Below are 20524 nucleotides of genomic sequence, written 5' to 3' on the forward strand. Positions count from 1 at the left end.
CAAAGCTAAGGTCAAATTATGAACCCGGTTTTATTAACTTCGATTATAATCAGTCAAACACCGTGCTATTGACTTTCTAGTAGCAGCTAGAGTAGAAGTCACTCTAAGTAGATGGCTGCAGCAAGAATTTAATATCACTATAATTAAGTAGAACGAAATAATCTGCTAGTTAACAGACGTTTCCTAAGAAATTTCTGATACTTTGCAAGCGTTTGAACATTTCTTTGTAAAATTGTCTAATAAATTTCCTTGCTGTGGCATGTTCCTTCTCATTCGATATACCTTCTCAATATTCGAAAGTAAAAATGTCTCTTGTGATCCTCTCATTTTGCATGCTTTGGCTGCTAGTGGCGGTGTCGAAGACTAACGCCGATGAAGCAGCTGGGGATCACTGCCCATTGGCCCGCCACATAATGGGGAATATAGGTGGCGTTATAGATTATCGGTCTCGGGTTGGAAAAGAGCAGAAAGTTGCAATGGAGATGGCTGTTGAAGACTTTGCTCGATCAAGTTGCTCTAAGCAGCTGGTTTTGCAACTTGAAGATTCACGTGGAGACTCCGCTAGAGCTGCGTCTTCTAGTAAGGCTTATCTTCCCCGTTCATTGACAACCACAAAAAAAAAAGAAAAAGAAAAAATCTTCACTTCTTGCAAATTATCTTAGGAGGAACAATTTTTTTCTATGAATCAATATCATATATATATGGCAATGGATTTCTTCATTGGAACAAGCAATTTTCATGCTTAAAAGGGGCTTCATATATAGAACCTGTGCTGGTTATAGGCTAGCTTGTTGCATTTCTTCAGCTTAATGTCTTCGCCTTGCTAGCTAGGTCCACGTTGAGATCCAATGCAAAGTAGAATATTATCCCATGTCAGAATTCTTTATCAGTTAGGTTGGTAGGTCCAGTCTTTGTCAGTTTATCCAGCCACAAAGAGAATTGTCAACTCGACAATAAATTAGCGTTAATGGAATGAAACAAAAGAAAAGGAAAACAAACAATTGGGTTTTCTTTTCTAAAACTAGCTCATTTCTATTAAAAAATAATAATAATAAACGAGAAAAAGATTTTGAGAAAACGTACGCTGGTGTTTGAAGATGCATAATAAAATATTTTTAAGAAATACTTATCAATTAAAAATATATTAAAATAATATTTTTTAATATTAACATGTTAAAATTATAAAAAAAATCAATTTAATATATTTTAAGATTAAAAATTACTTAAAAAACAGGTCAAATTAACTACAAAAATAAACACTCCCTTGAGTAACTCTTGTCCCAACAACTTTTTCTCTTCAAATATCTCATTATTTTTCAAGACTTTTTTAATGCTTCATAAGTTTAAGAATAAATTGCAATCACAAATCAATTAAAAAAATTATCTCCTGGATCTAAAGATTTAAGCTCAAATTAATTAAGACCCAACAGATGAAACACAAACAAAGATCTTTTTATCTAATTACATAAAAATCAACAAATTTAAGAATAAAAAGATATAAATCTAGAATTGTCTTTATAGTTTAGGTGTAATTTTAAAAATCAAGAAATCTTAATTTTCTCTCTCTATAATTTAGAACAACGAAAAATCATAACTTTCTATCTTTCGGTGTACACTGCGCTAATATATAGGCTACCTCTGTGTTTTCTAAGATTCTTCAAGTTTCAATGGTATTGTACTATATATATTGTTAACCAAAAGCACAAAATATTTTTCACCATACCATTTTGAAATTGATACAATTTAAGGGTGTTAAAAAAAACACTATCAACTAACTAATTAAACTTTAAAAATTAAAAAAAAAATTAGTTAAAACCACCAAACCAAAAGATAAAAACTAATTAAATCAATTTAAAAATTATAAAAATCACACGATCGGGTTTGATTTTAGTTTTAAAAACTAAAACCATAACCAAACTGGATCCGAGGCTCATTTTTTAAGAAAGTAGGAGTATAAATAGAAAACTAACCTATTATAAGTTCCCTAACCCTAAAAATATCTCCACTTTCCCATTAAAAAGAGTGGTCATCTCGTTTCATCTCTTTCTGGTTGCCATTTCCTCTCTATTTGTTACAAATTACTTTCTTTATTTTTTTTATTCAATCAATTTATAATATATATATATATATATATATATATTATTTAATTGAATATTTCTTTTAATTAATAAATTTAGCAAACACAACCGCATAAATATCACGTTTGAAATGATTAAATATTTTAATTTAAACATATCTCTTAATTTTTCAGTTTTTAGTTTTAGTCATTATTTATGATTCTTTTCCATTTATTAACCTCACACATTTTCTCCTTAAATTTATAGCAAAATCTTAAAATAAAAAAACAATGAACATTAAAATATGAGAGGGTGAATAGTATGATTGCACAATGTTCACCCCACATACTTTAGATTATAAATAATATATAAGGGAAAAATAGGAAAAGTATTATGGACTTGCATAGTATTTTTCTTCACATCATATATATGAGAAAAATATTATGGACTTGTAGAGTGTTTGTTCCACACGGTTTAATTAGGTTTAATTAGATTATAGGTAATTTGTTTGACAAATTATTTTCTCTTTTATTTTTGTGTGTGCCGGCTATAGTGATTAGATTTTCTGGTCCAATCTTGATAAAACCAAACAGGTTCAGTTTGAACTGGTTTTTAATTCAATTTGATCCATTTTTTTAGAAAATTTTATCTCCGGTTCAGTTGAAATTTTAGACTCAAACCGAACACCCTAGTCCAACAATCTACATTGTATGACTTGAAAAACCATGATACAAGTTAACGTAGTCTGATCGAAAACCCCAACTAGGTTAAAAAAATAAAATAAAAATCTGATTTTTTGACTCTTAACAATTTACTAATATAAATAGAAAAGGTCTTACTTTTCAGCTTCAGTTTCATTTGACAATCATGGTGTCAAGGTCACAAATATTTCTATATATAATCACAGCACACACAGTTACACCAATGCTTATCTCTATTGTATTTTGTGATATGAAGCCCAAATATTTGCCACAAATATATAACAGGCCTCTTATCATATTGCCGCAGCAGTTGAGCTCATTGATAGCAAACAAGTGCAAGCGCTCATAGGAACGATGTCAGCTCAGGAAACAGGACCTCTCTCCAAGGTTGACAAAAACATCAAGTATCTTCCTATAATATCCTTAACATCACCGGCAATAACCCCGCCATCGATAGCACACCAATTACCACACTTCTTTCAATTTAGTGACCATATCACCTTCCACATACGATGCATAGCTGCTATTGTAGGCCAGTTCAAGTGGAGGAAAGTTACAGTGATATATGAATCAAAAAATGGTTTCTCTGCTTATTCTGGGATTTTAACTCTCCTATCTGACACTCTCAAGGCTGTCAACACAGACATTGAACACCACTCAACTTTCCCTTCCTTGCCTTCTCTATCAAACGCAGAAGCCTTCATTGAACAAGAGCTTGTCAATATGAGGAGCAGGAGCAACAGGGTTTTCGTAGTTGTGATATCTTCTTTAGAAATGGCAGTCCTGCTATTTGAGAAAGCAAAGCAGTTGGGGATGATGGAGAAAGGTTATGTGTGGATTGTCACAGATGAGATTGCAAGCTTTCTTGACTCTTTCGATTCTTCAGTTGTCAACAACATGCAAGGTGTGATTGGTTTTAGAACCGGATTTGTACGCAGTAGCAAGCCTTTTAAACGGTTTAGATCTAGATTTCGCAGCAAGTATCGTTCAGAGTATCCAGAAGAAGAAGAATATTGCAATCCAAGTATCTTTGCTCTCCGTGCTTATGATGCAACTTGGGCTATTGCTCAAGCTATGAAAAACTCACCAGGAAAAATAAGCTCAAAAGACTTATCTAGAGCCATTTCATCCAGCAGATTTAGAGGTGTAAGTGGAGTAATAAGGTTTAAAAATAATGTGTTGCGGCAAATGCCTTCATTTCAAATCATTAATGTTGTAGGTAACAGCTACAGAGAGATTGCAGTTTGGTCACCAGACTTCGGCTTTTTAAAGAGCCTCGAGAAACATAATGGTGTGAATTCCAGTGGTTCTTTTGAAGAATGGGGGCCGGTTTATTGGCCTGGTGGAGAGGGCGGTGTTCCTCGCGGATGGGTGATTTCTGAGACGGATAAACCTTTGAAGATAGGAGTTCCGGCCATGGGCGCTTTTCATGAATTTGTGAAGGTGAGTTTAGACGAGGCCAGTAACAAAACTTGTGTCACAGGGTTCTCAATTAATGTATTTGAAGCAACTTTAAAGCGTCTCCCATATTACTTGCCGTATGTGTTCGTTCCATTCAATGGGTCATACGACAAGATGGTGGAGCAAGTTCATGACAAGGTCAGGTTTATTTATTTTTCTTCTATCATTAGTCTCATATGAAACAAGAAGCAAATTTTTTTTCTCCAATTTATCATGATATAAAAAACTTTTAATCATTGGTTTTCTCATGCAAATAGGGCCTGGATGCTGCTGTTGGTGATTTTTCAATAGAGCCTGGAAGGTTTCAGTACGCAGAATTTTCGCAACCATATATTGATTCCAGACTCGTCATGACAGTACCAGCGAAATCAGCCAAGTCCAATATAACATGGATGCTGAAAACCTTCACCAAAAAGTTATGGTTACTAATGGTAGCAATGCATATGTTCATAGGATGCCTAGTATGGATACTTGAACGTGGGGGCAACACAGAATTTGAAGGAATCGGGGGTATGTTATGGTTTTCCGTCACAGTAATATTCTACGCACATGGTAAGAGTATAATTCGATTAATTTGCAAATGATAATTGTCGCTAGTTCTTGTTCTTGTATAAGGGTTTGGCTTAATTTTCTTCATTGTTTACCGAATACAGGGCAACCGCTTAGAAACAATTTATCTCGAGTAATGGTGGCACCATGGTTATTTGTGATTCTCATCGTCACGGCAAGCTTCATGGCTGATCTTTCCTCAAGGATGACAGTCTCACGGCTAGAACCATCAGTTTTGGATATTGATACACTACTGAAAACCAACGCACCTGTTGGTTGCAATGGGAACTCCTTTGTTGTGCGATATTTGACTAACGTTTTGCATTTCAAACCAGAAAATATAAGGAAGTTTTATTCAGGAAACGATTACCTAGAAGCCTTTGAAACTGGACATATCAAAGCAGCATTCTTTGTTGAGCCACATGCAAAAGTCTTCCTGGGAAAATACTGCAAGCGCTTCACACAAGCAAAATCCACCTTTCAATTAGGCGGTTTCGGCTATGTTAGTTCTCTCTGTCTTCGTTTCCTCATCTCGTTTCCACATTGATTTGCATAAAGAGAATTCTTACTCTTCATTTTACTGGCATGGCTTTCATTTCCAGGTTTTTCCAAAGGGTTCTCCTCTGGTTTTTGACATGTCAGAGGCAATCCTGAAAGTTATAGAGAGTGGAGAAATGAGGCAAATGGAAGAGATTCTCTCCTTTCCCAATTGCTCCTCTGATGCGTTAAGGGACAACTCGAGTTTAGATCTGGAGCCTTTCGCTGGGCTATTCATATTATCCGGTAGCGTCTCAGCCTTCGGTTTCCTAGTTGCTATTCTGCGTATGGGAAGGAATCTGCAGATCCTGAGCTACATTCAAGAAGCACTGACAAAAAGGAGAATTTGGAGATGGGCAAGTATTCATTTGTCCAGAGAAAATTCCAGAGAAAATTCCACCATCCCAAAGACTAAAGACCAAGTTCAAACTTCTACAAGTGTAGAGCTCGCAAATTTTGCCCACTAGAAAAGTTATATAATTACACTTTTAAGGTCTAGCTAGAAAACTAAATAGTTAGATGATTGTACAAGCCGAGTTCTTATTAAGATTCATTATGTTAATCATTTGGATCTCCTGAAATTAGGGTTCATAAATTGTTTTTTTATTCTAATTATTTTTCAAGTTTATTTTATATTTTAATTAGTTTTTTTTTACTTAGCTTTGGACTTTTTAATTAAATCAATTTTTAAGACTTCTGCATAAATAATTGAAGTGTTTTTTTTATTATTCAAATTATTTAGACCTTTTTTTTATAAAATATCAAAGATTTTTTTTTTATTCTTCTATAATGTTAGAACTATAATTTTAGAATTTAAAAACTCTAATTTTTATCCTCTCTCTATGCACTCCACCAAAAATTACAATATCAAAACTTTTGAAGATGGGTACTATAATTACTGCTTCACAAGTTCACCAGCGCATTATTCTGATATGCTTCTACAATATGATAAATAAATTCAGGTAAAATTAATGAGTGAGAGAGAGAGTTCTTATTATAACTTGACCATTTGTGCTTTGAATAATTGTAGGCTTGAGCACATGAGCATATATATGAACTTAGTATGAATCATTTAAGATTACAATCATCTCAAATCGTGTGTTGTAATGTGTCCGGCATCTTAGTGTTGGAAATTTTCTTCAAAAAAATTGGTTGTTAAAAGCATGATAACAATTTAAATAACATGAAAGCTTATAATCCAAACTTTCAAATGTTCTAAAAAAATTTATTAAGTCGAATTTATAAATTAATATCTTTTTTATAGACTTAATCATGTAGTTATTACTGTCCAAAATAAACATGCCATCTACACAAAGATATACAGTAACATGACCTTTATTTATGTTTTTTTATATAAATACATTTTTTTTTATTGATTTTGAACTCATTTGATAATATAACATTGTCAATTTTTTCATGTTGTTCTTTAGGTGTTTGTTTTAAACCATACAATGATTTGACAATGTTATGTACTTTCCTTTCTTGTCCATTAATAATAAACTGCTAGGTTTGTTCCAAGTAAATCTTTTTATCAATATCACTATTTAATATTGTTTCTTTATATCTATTTGATGCATTTCAAGCTTATTAATAGTTACAATGACTCGACTCATATGGTGATTATTTTTTATACAAATGAATATGTGTGAAAATAATCCATACATTGTTATTATCTAAATCATTTAACAACAAGTCTACTTTTATATTTGTTAATAATTTCATCAATTTTCATCTTTCTTTTAAAGATCCACTTACAGTCTAATGATTTACATATAGGAGAAATATCCACTAATTTTTATGTATGATTATTCATAATAGATCCATCAACTCTCACGTATAATTGTTCATAATGGATTCAATTATGCTATTGACCATCTCTTTCTAATAGTAAGCTTTCAAACATAACATTGCTTCAGAGTAAGTTTGATATTTCATTTTCTAACAAATATGTTAGAAAATCATGATAAAATATTTTAGATAAATAACTTGCGTATAAGAAATTATCGAAATGCATTATTGTTATAAGTATATTTAATAAATACATAATTTAAAGTTCTAGTTCATATCTTGATATTTGCAAGAACAACAGATTCTATTTTTACAATACATCCTCATATTTTAATGTACTTATAGAAAGGTATCTTACTTTTCCCGTCTTCTCTAGCTTATTATGAGCTACTTTGTTAGTATATGATATATGGTGTACTATCATAAACTATTGAAGCTTGCTAGCTGTTCACTAATTTATGCTTTACACCTTCACCTGTGCTTCGTATGATATGCTTCCAAATATGATTAGTAAATCCAGGTGAAATTAATAACTTGGCTAATTCTTATCATAACTTGACCACTTGTGCTTTGAATAATTGTACGTAGGCTTGCAGCACATGAGCATATGAATGCGTCTGGCACATGTTTTTTAATTTCTTGATCTGTGGTCTCGCAACAACAGGAATATTAGGTGCTAGCTAGTTGACTTTTAAGTCATAATTAGGCCATGGGATTTCTCTTGGTGGGTTTTAATTTCCGCTTGAGATAAGTTCAATGCAACAAAATCTGTGATTCATTTCACGCTACTATTTCTCTGTTTTCAATCAACTAGCAAAGTCAACAAATTTAATTGGAATTCGAGTGTCCCTGAAGGGATTGCCAGTTATCGAGACGAAAATGCATTCCTTTATTTGTTTCACTGGGGATTAAAAAAATAAAAAAAAAACCTAGCGAATTGATTTGAGAAATTTATTATTCAAAATCTAACTTAGCTTAGATATTAAGTTAAGTTATTACCATGGTAAAAAAATAAATGATTTCACTGTATTTTTAATGAATTGGTTAAACTTGAAGCGTGTTTGATTTTGTAATAGTGATTGCTTTTTAAAATGTTTTTTATTTATAAATATATTAAAATATTATTTTTTAATTTTTTTTTAATATTAGCATATCAAAATAATATAAAAATACTTAATTTTAAACCTAAAAAAATTTATTTTTTTAAAAATACAGCGTTTGTACCAGCAATACAAACAATGTCTTACAAGAGCTGCAAATAAACACAAAAATAAATAAATAAATAAAATATTATTATTTTAATAAAAATAATTTATTCAGACTGGTCCACTAGCGCAAATCATATTCCGTGCCAGTCGTTGATCCACTCTGACAACTATGATCCAGCAAGAACCATGATCCAAATCTTAAACCTCACGTTTTATTAGGTGATGTCACCCAAGGACCACGTTAATTCCATGAGACCAACCGTCATAAAAGCCTGTACAACGAAATCTGACCAGCACGCACCACCATGACCTTGAGTGATGAGACTCCCATCATTCTACCGTCCGAATCACAGGTTCCCACTCTCCTCAACAGCACGTAACCACCGCGTCCCAATAAAAATCAAACTAAACGCCAACACAGTCACGGAGCGCGTGCTTCCACACACCAATCAGATTAATTTCTCCTTCTCTTTATAGATCTCCGCCGACATTTTGGAGTCTCCAAAAAGGCTTCTAGTCCTTCTCTCTCTACACAATTTCTACTCTCTCTAAAAGCTGGAAACGAGCAATTAAAATTAAGTACTTTAAAAAATCTTAAAAAAATCAGTGCTCCTCAGATTCCAGTTCACGGCGTTGATAACAACAACACTCCGTTATATAAGAAAATTTCTTCTGTCTGGTATGCATTTTCTCGAACACTCCTAGATCTTTCCTCCATACTGTTACACTGAAGGAAATCAATTATGAGTCTTTGATTTAGTCTTAATCACCTCGTAAAATGGACGGTGGTGATGGAACGGTGAGGTTAGGTGCTTTGCACTTGAAGCCGGATCGGAGCGTCTTCGATTCCGGTGTTGATGTGTCCGTTTCATCGCCAGTTACCAGACAAAAAGCTGCTGCAGCAAAACAGTTTATTGAGAATCATTATAAGAATTACTTGCAAGGATTGCAAGATCGTAAGGACAGGTATGGAGTGTGGATTCAATCCTTTGATTTTCTTTTTCTTTTTCTCTGCTCAGATTTGCCAAGAATTTTTAAAGAGATCCAAAATTTAATGCATGTGGTCGTGTATTAATGCAGGGTGCGATTTAATTATTGTTTTAATTACTTGTTGAATATTATTTTTTAGCAATTAATTGCTTCTATTTATCCTTTGAGTTTTAGTAAGTATTTGATTAATTGCTAAGTAAATGGATACTTTTTTTTTTTTGAGGTGTGTAAAGTGTTACAGTTATTTCTGTTTGTTTAGGCGACGAGCTCTTCAAAGGAGAGCACAAGAAGCTCAGGTTTCAAATGAAGAACAAGAGGAGATGCTTAGGAATTTGGAGCGTAGAGAAACGGAGTTTATGAGGCTCCAAAGGCGTAAAATTGGAATTGATGATTTTGAGCAGTTAACTGTGATTGGTAAAGGCGCATTTGGGGAGGTAGTGGATTTCGATTTCAGCATTTTTTTTCAAATGATGATTAGATATAAATTCGAAGTGTAATAAGAAATTATTAATATGTTAGGAATTGATGTATGGTTTAAGATTCTTTAATAAAAAGATTTGCCTAATTGGGGAAAATAGGATTGTTGTCGTGTAAAGTCCATTGTCAGTGATTTAATATGACCTTGGCTTGTCTGGAGATTTTAATTCGTGTGCTGGATGAAAAGTAATTTAATTTGCAATTGCAAACAGTATGAAGATTTTATATTGATATGTTCAAAAACCCAGGTTAGGCTATGCCGAGCCAAGGATACCGGGGAGATTTTTGCTATGAAGAAACTGAAGAAATCAGAGATGCTTAGCCGTGGGCAGGTGAGACCACAGTAATTAAGATAATGTTGATGATCAAGATAATGTTCGTTTTTGCTGCTGACAAATGCCCATTTCAGCTTTAATAAGACCTCAATCCATTCTAATAATGTTATAGGTATAAAACATGTTTAACATGTCTGAATTCGGAGGTCAACTATACTCACTGTCTGACTTGTATTGATCTTTTCCTCTTCTTCTTTTTTTCCTTTCCCCGTGTTTAAGGTTGAGCATGTCCGATCTGAGAGGAACTTACTTGCGGAGGTTGATAGTCGATGCATAGTAAAACTTTTCTATTCTTTTCAAGATTCTGATTTCTTGTATCTGATTATGGAGTATTTACCTGGTGGAGACATAATGACATTGTTGATGAGAGAAGACATTCTTTCTGAAGATGTTGCACGTTTTTACATAGCAGAGAGCATTCTAGCCATACACTCAATTCACCAACACAACTATGTTCACAGGTATGTCGATATTGTAATTAAAGAGCTTACATAATTTACTTACCTGTTGGATTGATGTGCTTTTTGTTATTAATGGCATTGAGTGAGTTTTAGGATATTTAATGAGTGGATCCTTGTATGTGTCCAGATTGGAATGCTAATATTTTTTGCCCAATTTCCGTGACCCGTCAAATTGGCACATTTGAGCTTAGTCTTCTACTTATTAGTTTTTTATGGGTCTAACTAAGTTCTTTATTTATCTTTTGGGGAGTCAAATGGTTCAGTCTTGTAAAGGGCATGGCATATACTCGTAGATTTGATGCCTATCATAAGTTTCATTTGAAGCCATAACACTGGTTGAGGAGTCGCAGCAGGAAATAAGTTTGTCATGAATTGTTCGTGTTAGGTCAGGACCACTTTTGAAGATTTTTAGGTTGATAGCAGACTATCAATAGAATTTTCTCAGAGAATCAACGTATTGCTCAGCTTTCCCTTTTCTTTACTCAGAGAACGTTCTCCATGCAGGGACATAAAACCAGATAACCTGATACTGGACAAAAATGGCCATTTAAAGCTTTCCGATTTTGGCTTGTGCAAACCCTTAGATAAGTATTCAAATTTACTAGAAAATGAAGATATTTCTACCCAGGAAGTGGCGAATGAATCTGGAGGGCATTCTGCCAGTGACAGACCCCCTTGGTTGATGCCAAAAGAGAAATTGCAACAATGGAAACGTAATCGCCGTGCATTGGTATGATCTATATCCATTAGCATATTTTGATTTTTTTAATTGCTGGAGCTGCGTAATTTGTGTAAGATGCAATTTGGCAGCATGTCAGGTTTTGACTTTATATGAATATAGCATGCAGTTCAAGCTTCTACAATCTGTTTTCTTCTGAGGCAATAATTTTTGCATGTGGCCAATTATTAGTTTACATTTATTTTCAGGCTTATTCAACTGTTGGAACTCTTGATTATATGGCACCTGAAGTGCTGTTGAAGAAGGGATATGGAATGGAGTGCGATTGGTGGTCCCTTGGTGCAATCATGTATGAGATGCTTATAGGCTATCCTCCCTTCTGCTCTGATGATCCAAGGATCACATGCCGCAAGGTTGCACTAAGTTGTGGTTCTCCATTATTTTGTTAGAATTCTTCATTTTTGCTAAATCGTTGATGTATCCGTTCTTATCAGATAATCAATTGGAAAACATGTCTCAAATTCCCCGAGGATCCAAAGATATCGAGCGAGGCCGAAGATCTTATTTGCCACTTGCTCTGTGATGTTGAGACAAGGCTGGGGACCAGAGGGGTTGAAGAATTGAAGGTAATTTTTTCCCCAATAATTACAACATTTATCATACACATCAGACAAAGTTGCAGAAATATCTTCTCTAGTTAAACTCTTTCAACTTCCAGGATAGTGTAAGCACTAATACGTAATTGAGGAGGTGAATCTGCCACCTTGAAGTTGTCTAGTTGTAAAGCATGCATATCTCATTTTTGCTCTCAATTTTGTAAATTTCTGTGTGCTATTGCTGGTTGCTTTCGGAGCTTTGTGATACTGCATCAATAACTTTTTACTGCAACAGAGGGGTTTGAGACGTTCAGTATTCTGTTCTAAATTCTTCATTGTTTCAGGCGCATCCATGGTTCAGATGCACTCAGTGGGATTTGCTGTATGAATTGGAAGCTGCATATAAGCCTACAGTCATTGGAGATTTGGATACTCAGAACTTTGAGAAGTTTCCTGATGTGAGTACATTGAAAAAGATTCCAGCATATAATTTGTGATCTCATTTGGGATAAAATTGTACCACTGATAAGATGTAGATGTCCTTGCAATTTTGAAACTCGTTCAACTTACCTAAGAACTTTTCCAACTATAAGCTCCACAAAGAGAGATCCCTTATCAACAGTTTCTGCATTCAAAGCCATGCCATTTTTTCAGGTTAAAACAGCCACCTTTCATTCCCAGGTTCTAACATGTTTTCTTTGGTCTTAACTTTGTTCTTCTCCTCCAGTTTTGGCTGGTGGCGTAAGCTTGATCCTATAACCATTCTCCATACCCCCTGACCATTTATCTTGTGTCTGTTACATTATGTTTGCTTTTCAATATATATTGCGTTCTTATGTACATGTGGTTATGTGTTCCTCTGAATGAAGAATTTTTGCTAAGCCTTTTCTTTTTTGCAGTTGGAAGGCCCACCATCAACAATACCAAGTGTGGGACCTTGGAGGAAGGTAACAACATTATTTGAAGTTTAACTTTTTATTTATGCAGAAAAGTCCTTACAAGCCAAGTTATATCCACTAGTGTAAACGAAATGGCAAACAGGGTTTTTTTCAACCATGATAATGTGGATATAGTACTGTTAAATTGTACGAGCAGCAATTGTTTCATTATTCCCATGGGTTGTCTAGGCAGCTCAACTATATAATTACACTTATAGATTATGTACATTAAATAGTTCTATAATTTTGCCATATATGTGTATCATTTGCTTCTTATAAATATGTTAGTCTGTATCCAATTTTTTCCCCATGGTTTATGTTAGCTGTGATGCTAATTTATCAGTGTGTTTTTCTTGTTCCATGGTGCAGATGTTGACATCAAAAGATACCAATTTTATTGGATTTACTTATAAGAAATCAGACGTCCTTAAATCACTGGAAAGTTCAGGTAAGCTGCTTTGGAGTTTGGCGGCTTTTCTTTGATATCTTTGTTTTTCTTTCGTTCTTCTTTTGTTCATCCATTTTAGCGCATTATCCAAAATTTTCACTCGATGTAAAGGGACTCTGGCCCAGCTGAATTTTGAACACTTGGAACTTAATCTGCATTACCTTACAAAAACTGTAGAAGGAAAAAAGGAAGGCAGTGGTCATTCTGCAGTACACTTGGGAGTCAATAATTAAATATACATGATGAGTTTCTTATGTGACTTTGTCTAGTCAGGATTTTAAGCTATAAGTGCGAATGAAAAGTAGAAAGCTTTAAAGTAGAAAGCTTTTCTCTATTCACATTATTATATTTATGCAGATTCACAGTGGTTCACTTGAGCATATGCGTTGTTTTTCGTAATGGTGCTCATTTTATTTGACTACGCTCAAACCGCAAATTAGCAATATATAAATACACCAGCTTTTCACTCTGGTTTCACTCCTCCCTTAGAGTTACTGCCCTGGGAACACCAGATAAGAGGGGTGTGTGTGGTTTACAGAATTGGTCATACATTGCATGAGTAGCAGGGCTAGTGTCATTGACTATGGATGCTGATTTCAGGTACAGACATGAAATTGAATGAATCCTCGAAAGCTGCATCTCTAATTTCCTTGTTAGGTATGATTCCTTTTCCTTTAATTAAAGTTCAATATAGTAGTAGTGTAGAGTTATTGCACCCCCAAGGTAGCGGTGCAGTACTATATTGGAGGTGCTGCTATATCTATAATGGACTCAGCTGTTTTTATTTCCTCATGACAACTGCCTAGCCTGGCATCAACAATGCATCTTACCGTCAAATTATGTTAAAACAATTGACCGAGATTGAGTCTATTGTTCTTGATGGACTGTCCAGAGGGAGAGAAAAATTAAGTGTTAAGGTAGTTCTTTATTTACAAGTGCTGGTAAACTGGCTTAATTTAATGTTGTCTCTCTCTTTTGGCTAATCCAGGTCAGATTGAACTTGAAGAGACTGTAATATCAGAAGGTGAGCAGAAGCCGGAAACGTGAGATCCAACTATCACACTTTGCTGCAAGTGATGTCGGTATTCCTAGTTTTACAATGAGAATAATCTACAAATGGAAGAATTATAAGAGGCTGAATTGGCAGAGCAGTTGTATGAAGACAGGAACAAGGACACCATCAGCTTAAGGGGTTGATGTGTTCTGCGGCTACAATGATTTTTGCTTACACGAATGTGTTTTGGTACTTTAGAGCAAGTAAATAGTTCAATCCAATTCTAAAACAGCTGTTTGAGTGCATATTTTTCTATTACACGTGTCAGGGCCAAGTAGAAAGGCAACCTTTTAGCTGAGCTATAAAACCCGACCTGGTTAATTCAATGACTCATTGGCTAGAACTCGGCTAAGATAAGGTTTTGCTCTAAACCTATCTTTTCTTTTATTAAAAAAAAAAAAACAACTTCGCAGATGGAACCATTTCCACGTTTAATCACCATGAAATAAATCATATAGCTCTTTGACGGTTCAGATGAAAAGAATATATTAAAAAATAATATAAATTAAAATTATTTTTAATAGTTTAAGTTATTAAATTGAAATGATTTTTTAATATGATATTAGAGTCTTAATGATCAAGCAATCACAAATTCAAATTTTATTTTTTTTATTTTTTAATACGATATGAATCCATGTAAGTTTTAAATTTAAATTTTTTTTATTTAATAGGACATGTTAAAAAATAATATAAATTATATTTTAAAATTTTATCAATTTTATTTTTTTTATTTTTTAATACGATATGAATCCATGTAAGTTTTAAATTTAAATTTTTTTATTTAATAGAACATATTAAAAATAATATAAATTATATTTTAAAATTTTATCAAATTATTTAAATTACTAAATTAAAATGGTTATTTAAATGTTAAAACACTCATCATTACTTAGGCATGTGTGTGGTGGTTGATATGATGCTTCGGGGCGTCCTTTCATTCATGAAGGACCAATATTCCATGGATGATGGAACTGCCTGCACCATATGATTTCCCTTGATTTTATTCCCTTTTGTGGTTGAAATTGGTCAAGGAGCCTGGTGTCTTTGGCCCACAATACATTCATGCCTAGATACCATGGCCTAACTTCGACTGTACGTAGGGCCTATTCCTCACGCTTCGAATCAGCATTTTCATTCTCAAAGATTAATAGCTCTTCTAGAAAATTGCATACACTGTGTTGCTGAGATATTTCCAAGATTATCTCCTCTTTTATCACTGGATAATTCCAATCAATAATATTAGCCTCCCGATTTTTAATTCAATTTTCATGCTCTGCTACTCCTGCCCATTCTTGACCCAAAGACGCCGCCGTAGCAGGCCGATCACTGATATTGTCATGTGTGAAAGAAAAAGGTGAAAAATTAATTACCTCCGATTTCGTTAATTATTCTTAAAAACACATTTCCTTTAAAAGGTTCAGGGAAAAAAAAACATCCGAGACGTGAGGCTAGCTAGTTTGGATTTCTTTAATTTGACCCGGGAGAAAAATTATATCTGTCCGTCCAAGCAATGCAGACACGTGATACAAGCGACCAAAAAAAATGAGAAGATATCTAGCTCATGGTTTTCATTAATACCTGAATCAACAATCGGGTTTAATTATTTTTTATTAAAATAATAATATTTTTTTATAAGATATTTGTACGATTGAGTTTTTATTTAGCTTAAATAAAAATATAGTTCTATAGATGATGAATTAAGCTTGATTAGATTTTTAATATCTGCAATAAATAGAAAATACACTTATGTTTTTAACTGTTAGAATTCGTAGTTATAAATTAAGTTGGAAATCTTGGCACGTTAAAAAAATTTTTATTCCAAGCTTCAATTTTAGTCAAATTCCCATAAAACTATGCGCGGCAAAAAACAGTAAGAACCCGATATCTCATGCAGGTAAATAGAAAAACGAGCATATATAAAAACACCAACGTGTGGATTCAACCTGCAAAAATTCCTGGAAGAAAAGCCGGACAATCTTCTAATGCTAAAATAGAGCGCTGGGAGCGGGAGTTAAAAAAAAAAAAAAAAAAACTAAAATAGCGGTTTAGGTAGTTGTAAAACCCGATTTGAAATTAAGTCGGTTTATAGAATAGGAGAATTAACCTAAAACAATTCTTAAATAAAATCAAAATAATGTAGTTTTGATAAAATATATATATATATATATATATATATATATATATATATATTCATTCAATAATAGGTAGGAAAATTAACCTAAAAACTTTTTTAAAATAAAATCAAAATAATACAATTTTGATAAAAAAAATTGATGAGCTGAGAACTAGATTTTAATAAAGGTAATAAATCAAGTTAACTCGAATTTTTAATTATTATTATTATTATTATTATTTTCATTCCGAAACGGCATCTTAAAGGCTAAGACAAATAGAAAGACAGGAGAGGAAGATATTTTCGATTCTCTAACGAACAAAAAAATATCTGCCTCTGCCTGAGCGCTAAATGGTCTGCGTTACTGACATGGCAAGTGATGGTCCCATGACACGTGTAAAAGTGTTGACAACTGTAACGTTCTTTTGTCCCAACTCCCACTTCTCCTTCTTCACATTTTCCTTTTGATTTTTTTATTTTTTTCTCTCTCTCTGATTTTTTTTAGGTTCTCTGAATCTGAAGATTCAATCCTTTAATATCGTCAAGATATTATTTTGTGGTGTTCATGGATGGTTATAGAGGAAGCGAGAGCCGAACGAGTTCCGAAACGTCTGAATTAACTGGTTACGAGTCAGGCGAGTTGGCTCAACAGGTACTCTCTTCTGAGACCCTGAGTCTGAGCCTTCTTGGATATGTTGTTGCAGATTTTGTTTTTATTGATTTTAATCACGGTTGGATGCCGTTTTGATTTACCTTTTGAAGGGTGTATGATTTTTTTATTTTTTCTTAGCTTGTAAACTGTAAAGCAAGATATTTTTTTTTTCAAACATCTAAAGCACTAAAGCATAATTGCTTTGTTATTTAATAGTTTTCCATTATAATTTGTGATTTTCTGATATCTGCGTCTGGTGTCTTTGATTTTTATGATCATGGATATCCTAAAAATAAAAAAAATAAAATCTTTTTTGGATTGTTTTTTAATGAAATTGTGCTAATTAAGAAAGTAGGTTTCTTGATCTGTTGATTTTCATTAAATTTATCGTTGCTTGTTCTGTTGTTGAATCTAAGAAGGAATAATGTGTTGCCGACTTGTGAGGATTTTGCTTACCTCAAGAATTTTATTTATTTTTAACAAGATGGGTATATATGAATAATTTTTCAAGAATTCTGATCGTAATGTTAACTATACATGTCAGGATTCACCGGTGATAGCATCTATGGCTTCAGAATGGACGGATGAGAAGCATAATCTTTATCTGAAATCCATGGAGGCGTCGTTTGTTAATCAGTTACACAATTCGATGGATCTTCTTGGTTGGCGGTCCCTGAAGGAAGGGTCAGTTCCAAATTTGTCTAGGGAAGTCAATTGTCGCACCTGTACTCCTTCTGGTGAGGTTGGACACTAATTTCTTCTGTAAGCTTTGGTGTTCTTCCTTTTTTGCTCTTGTTTTTGTGTCCTTGCGATTGCGTATGTGTTTCTTCCGCTGTTTTGTTCTCTCATTTCAAATTTATTCCAGTTTAAGGTTCATCGACGAGGGAACTGGCAGAAAATCAATTTTCGAAGGCCTGAATCACAAATAAGCTCAGCAAAGGAGTCCCGTGGCTTTTTAACAAGTCCGTGGATTCAGCACTTTACATCTGCAAGAAAACCAGAAGATGTAGCATCTCCTACTCTTCAAGAATGCGCTAACCAAAGTCGAGCAACCATATCAAATGGGAAGAAGGCAATGCTCTGCTGTCCAGCAATTAGTTCAAAACATTATCATTTAAGCAACTCTTTTTCATATCATCATGATTTGGTTGACAGCAACACAGGTGCTCTTAATTATATTTGCTGTTTTTCTTTCTTTTTTCCATATCTACAATTGTTGCAACATAAAGGATTAGAGAAGAAACTGTGAGAACTCATACACATTTTCTATGAATTCTGTTAGTTGATTCCTTAATTTTTTTTGTTGTATATTTAAATTTAAATTGGCAGTATCATCACTCTCCTTCTCCCATGTCACTCTGGGATGTACAGTGAAATATGTAACGTAAGCCCAGGATAATGCAGTGCTCTATCTGTAGAGTTGAAGGATACACATATGTAAAGATAAAGAGACTGGCAGAACAAAACTTTTCCCAGTATGTTGGCGTTTCTGAAAATACCACTGCAGATGTTACAAAGAATTTGAACAAGGAACTTTATATGGGTGAAATATGAGAGTTTAGGGGCTAGAAAGTCGAGAAAGTAGTTTCGATTGCGCTTTGAATTGGTGAATTATAAGAAAAACAAGGAACTGAAGTGTGGAAAACATTGTTTTAGTTCATTCATGTTCACTATGGAAAAATTGAAGGGTTTTGTTCAGTGGTGCAAACATGGTCGTTGGTCCTCATGGCTATCCATGCTTAGGCGTCCTAATAAATGTTTCAACGTCAGGAAATAAAAAAATACAATTTCAAGTACATGCTTCAAACAACATATTTTTTTTTGCTATTAAACTGAGTGGCGTCTTCATCATTATTGTAGAGATGTCAGATCAGAACTTTGTTGATGAAGATATCAAAGGTGAAAAGGCAAGCAGTTCATTGAGTTCAAAAAAGATGAAAACTCTGAAAACTGATGCTTCAGGTAGTGACCAGGTAATCTTTAAATTTGAGTCACCCTTTCATTTGAACTCTAGCTCACAACATAATTGCAGGATTGTAGTCTCAGTTTAGCCCTCCCGTTAACTGCTATTACAGGTTGTTCCCCACGGCAAGCCTCCTGTGGCAGAAGAGGTTACTGAGGAGTGTATTTCTGCAGCAAAATAGATGACTTGCACTACTGATTAGCAAGTCGCTGGCTTGTGTGACTAACTTTCTAACCCTTGAAGTGACTGGATAAGCATATTTTTTTCCGTTTTGAATTGAGGGGGGAGGGAGATACAGTGAGGCAGTGCTAAACCTGGTTACAGCAAACAACAACTGGCATTCATTTGATGCTGATGCTACGAAGACACGGGAGGTGGAGGAATACTCTCTTGCTGTGGCTACTAATCATCTTTATCTGCTTATAAGTTTTTAAATGTTTTGTGGTAGTTGTATATGTTGCATGTCAGTTATTTGATATGTTGACACCAGTTAGCTAATTTTGCACTTCAATTAAGGTTTGTATCTGAGCTATGATGATAGTTATTGAAGTCAGTGGGTTGAGTTTTTGCTTTTGGGTGCCTGAGAACGCTGATTCTGTCCATTTTGCAGCGGGGAAAAAGGTTAGGTTAGTTTGGTTAGTATTTTAATATTGAAAATAAAGATTTAAATGTTAAGAATATATTTGATTAAAGAGATAATATAAATTTATTTTTATAATAGTTTTTTAGTGATTTTTTGTCAAGCAGGAATTATGAGAGATATTTTCTCTCTATTTTTATTGTATCTGTTTTTTTTTTTTTTCCAAGATAGTTTGTTTCAAGATAATTCAGGAAGTGGTGGAATATTGATGCAGCTGGTTCGAGAATACTACTCGCGTCTGTGTCTGTGTCTGTATATATAAAGATTTGATGAAAAATTATAGCCCAATCTTGCTTCTCTATTGGGCTTGGACTTCACGGCCTTTATATATATTCCCAAGTCCCCATGCTGTGTACGAGGGAGGACATTTTATTTTTCCTTGCCCTTTGCTAGTTTTAAAGTCCATATGCGGCTGCTGATCGGATCCACATTTTTTTTTTTTTTACTTGACAAAAATTATTTGTGTTGTAGAGGCTTTGTTGGAGTTATTAAACCCGGTTTTTTTAATAGGTGACCTTAAATATTTTTTACTTGTCTATTTATTGGAAATTTTTTAATGCGATCTAGTTGGATCCAATTGTCTTAGTAAAAAAAAAACAATTGATGGTGAAATTGATAGAAATAAAATATTATAATCTAATTTCTTGTCTAGTTTTAATTTAAAATTAAATTATATAAAAATTGTCATGACTGATCAATTGACTTTGTCGATTAAAACAACCTAGATAATTTTAAACTTAGATAATTATTAAAATAATATGAGGATGAAAAAAAAAGTTGAAATAGAAATTAAAAGAAATGGGAGCTGAATTGAAAAGAAAAGGAAGAAATGAGTCTAATTTTATCCAATTAGGTTGTAGAATGATCTCATTAAAAG

The 20524-nt window shown here is 33.6% G+C and overlaps 3 protein-coding genes across 5 annotated transcripts; all 3 read left to right on the plus strand.

Annotated features, from left to right (window-relative positions):
- The first annotated feature begins 305 nt into the window (after positions 1-305).
- On the plus strand, positions 306-5917 carry LOC18104889 (glutamate receptor 2.7). Its single transcript, XM_024585022.2, has 5 exons — positions 306-579; positions 3066-4357; positions 4477-4771; positions 4873-5270; positions 5371-5917. The coding sequence occupies exons 1-5, from the start codon at positions 306-308 to the stop codon at positions 5770-5772; spliced, it is 2661 nt and encodes an 886-aa protein (XP_024440790.1). The 3' UTR covers positions 5773-5917.
- Positions 5918-8793: 2876 nt separating this feature from the next.
- On the plus strand, positions 8794-14605 carry LOC18104890 (uncharacterized). The gene is made up of 12 exons (XM_024585671.2): positions 8794-9267; positions 9551-9725; positions 10017-10100; positions 10323-10564; positions 11069-11294; positions 11492-11656; positions 11738-11869; positions 12184-12297; positions 12739-12786; positions 13147-13225; positions 13826-13882; positions 14214-14605. The coding sequence occupies exons 1-12, from the start codon at positions 9080-9082 to the stop codon at positions 14270-14272; spliced, it is 1569 nt and encodes a 522-aa protein (XP_024441439.1). The 5' UTR covers positions 8794-9079; the 3' UTR covers positions 14273-14605.
- A 2231-nt stretch (positions 14606-16836) lies between these two features.
- LOC18104891 (cold-regulated protein 27) lies at positions 16837-19727 on the plus strand. 3 transcript variants are annotated; one of them, XR_002977620.2, is made up of 5 exons: positions 16837-17044; positions 17589-17786; positions 17910-18207; positions 18374-18519; positions 18905-18985. XR_002977620.2 is itself a non-coding variant. In XM_052446722.1 (5 exons), exons 1-5 carry the CDS (start codon positions 16958-16960, stop codon positions 19161-19163), a joined length of 729 nt encoding a protein of 242 aa, XP_052302682.1. In that variant the 5' UTR covers positions 16838-16957; the 3' UTR covers positions 19164-19727. The 3 variants fall into 3 exon arrangements, 2 of the variants coding, with proteins under 2 accessions (XP_052302682.1, XP_006374936.1); XM_052446722.1 differs by lacking the exon at positions 18374-18519 and adding an exon at positions 19120-19727 and having other exon boundaries at positions 16838-17044; positions 18905-19006; XM_006374874.3 differs by lacking the exon at positions 18374-18519 and adding an exon at positions 19120-19727 and having other exon boundaries at positions 16839-17044; positions 18905-19017.
- Positions 19728-20524: the final 797 nt, after the last annotated feature.

The sequence above is a fragment of the Populus trichocarpa genome, chromosome 14 (genome assembly GCF_000002775.5).
Source record: "Populus trichocarpa isolate Nisqually-1 chromosome 14, P.trichocarpa_v4.1, whole genome shotgun sequence".
Classification (NCBI taxonomy): domain Eukaryota; kingdom Viridiplantae; phylum Streptophyta; class Magnoliopsida; order Malpighiales; family Salicaceae; genus Populus; species Populus trichocarpa.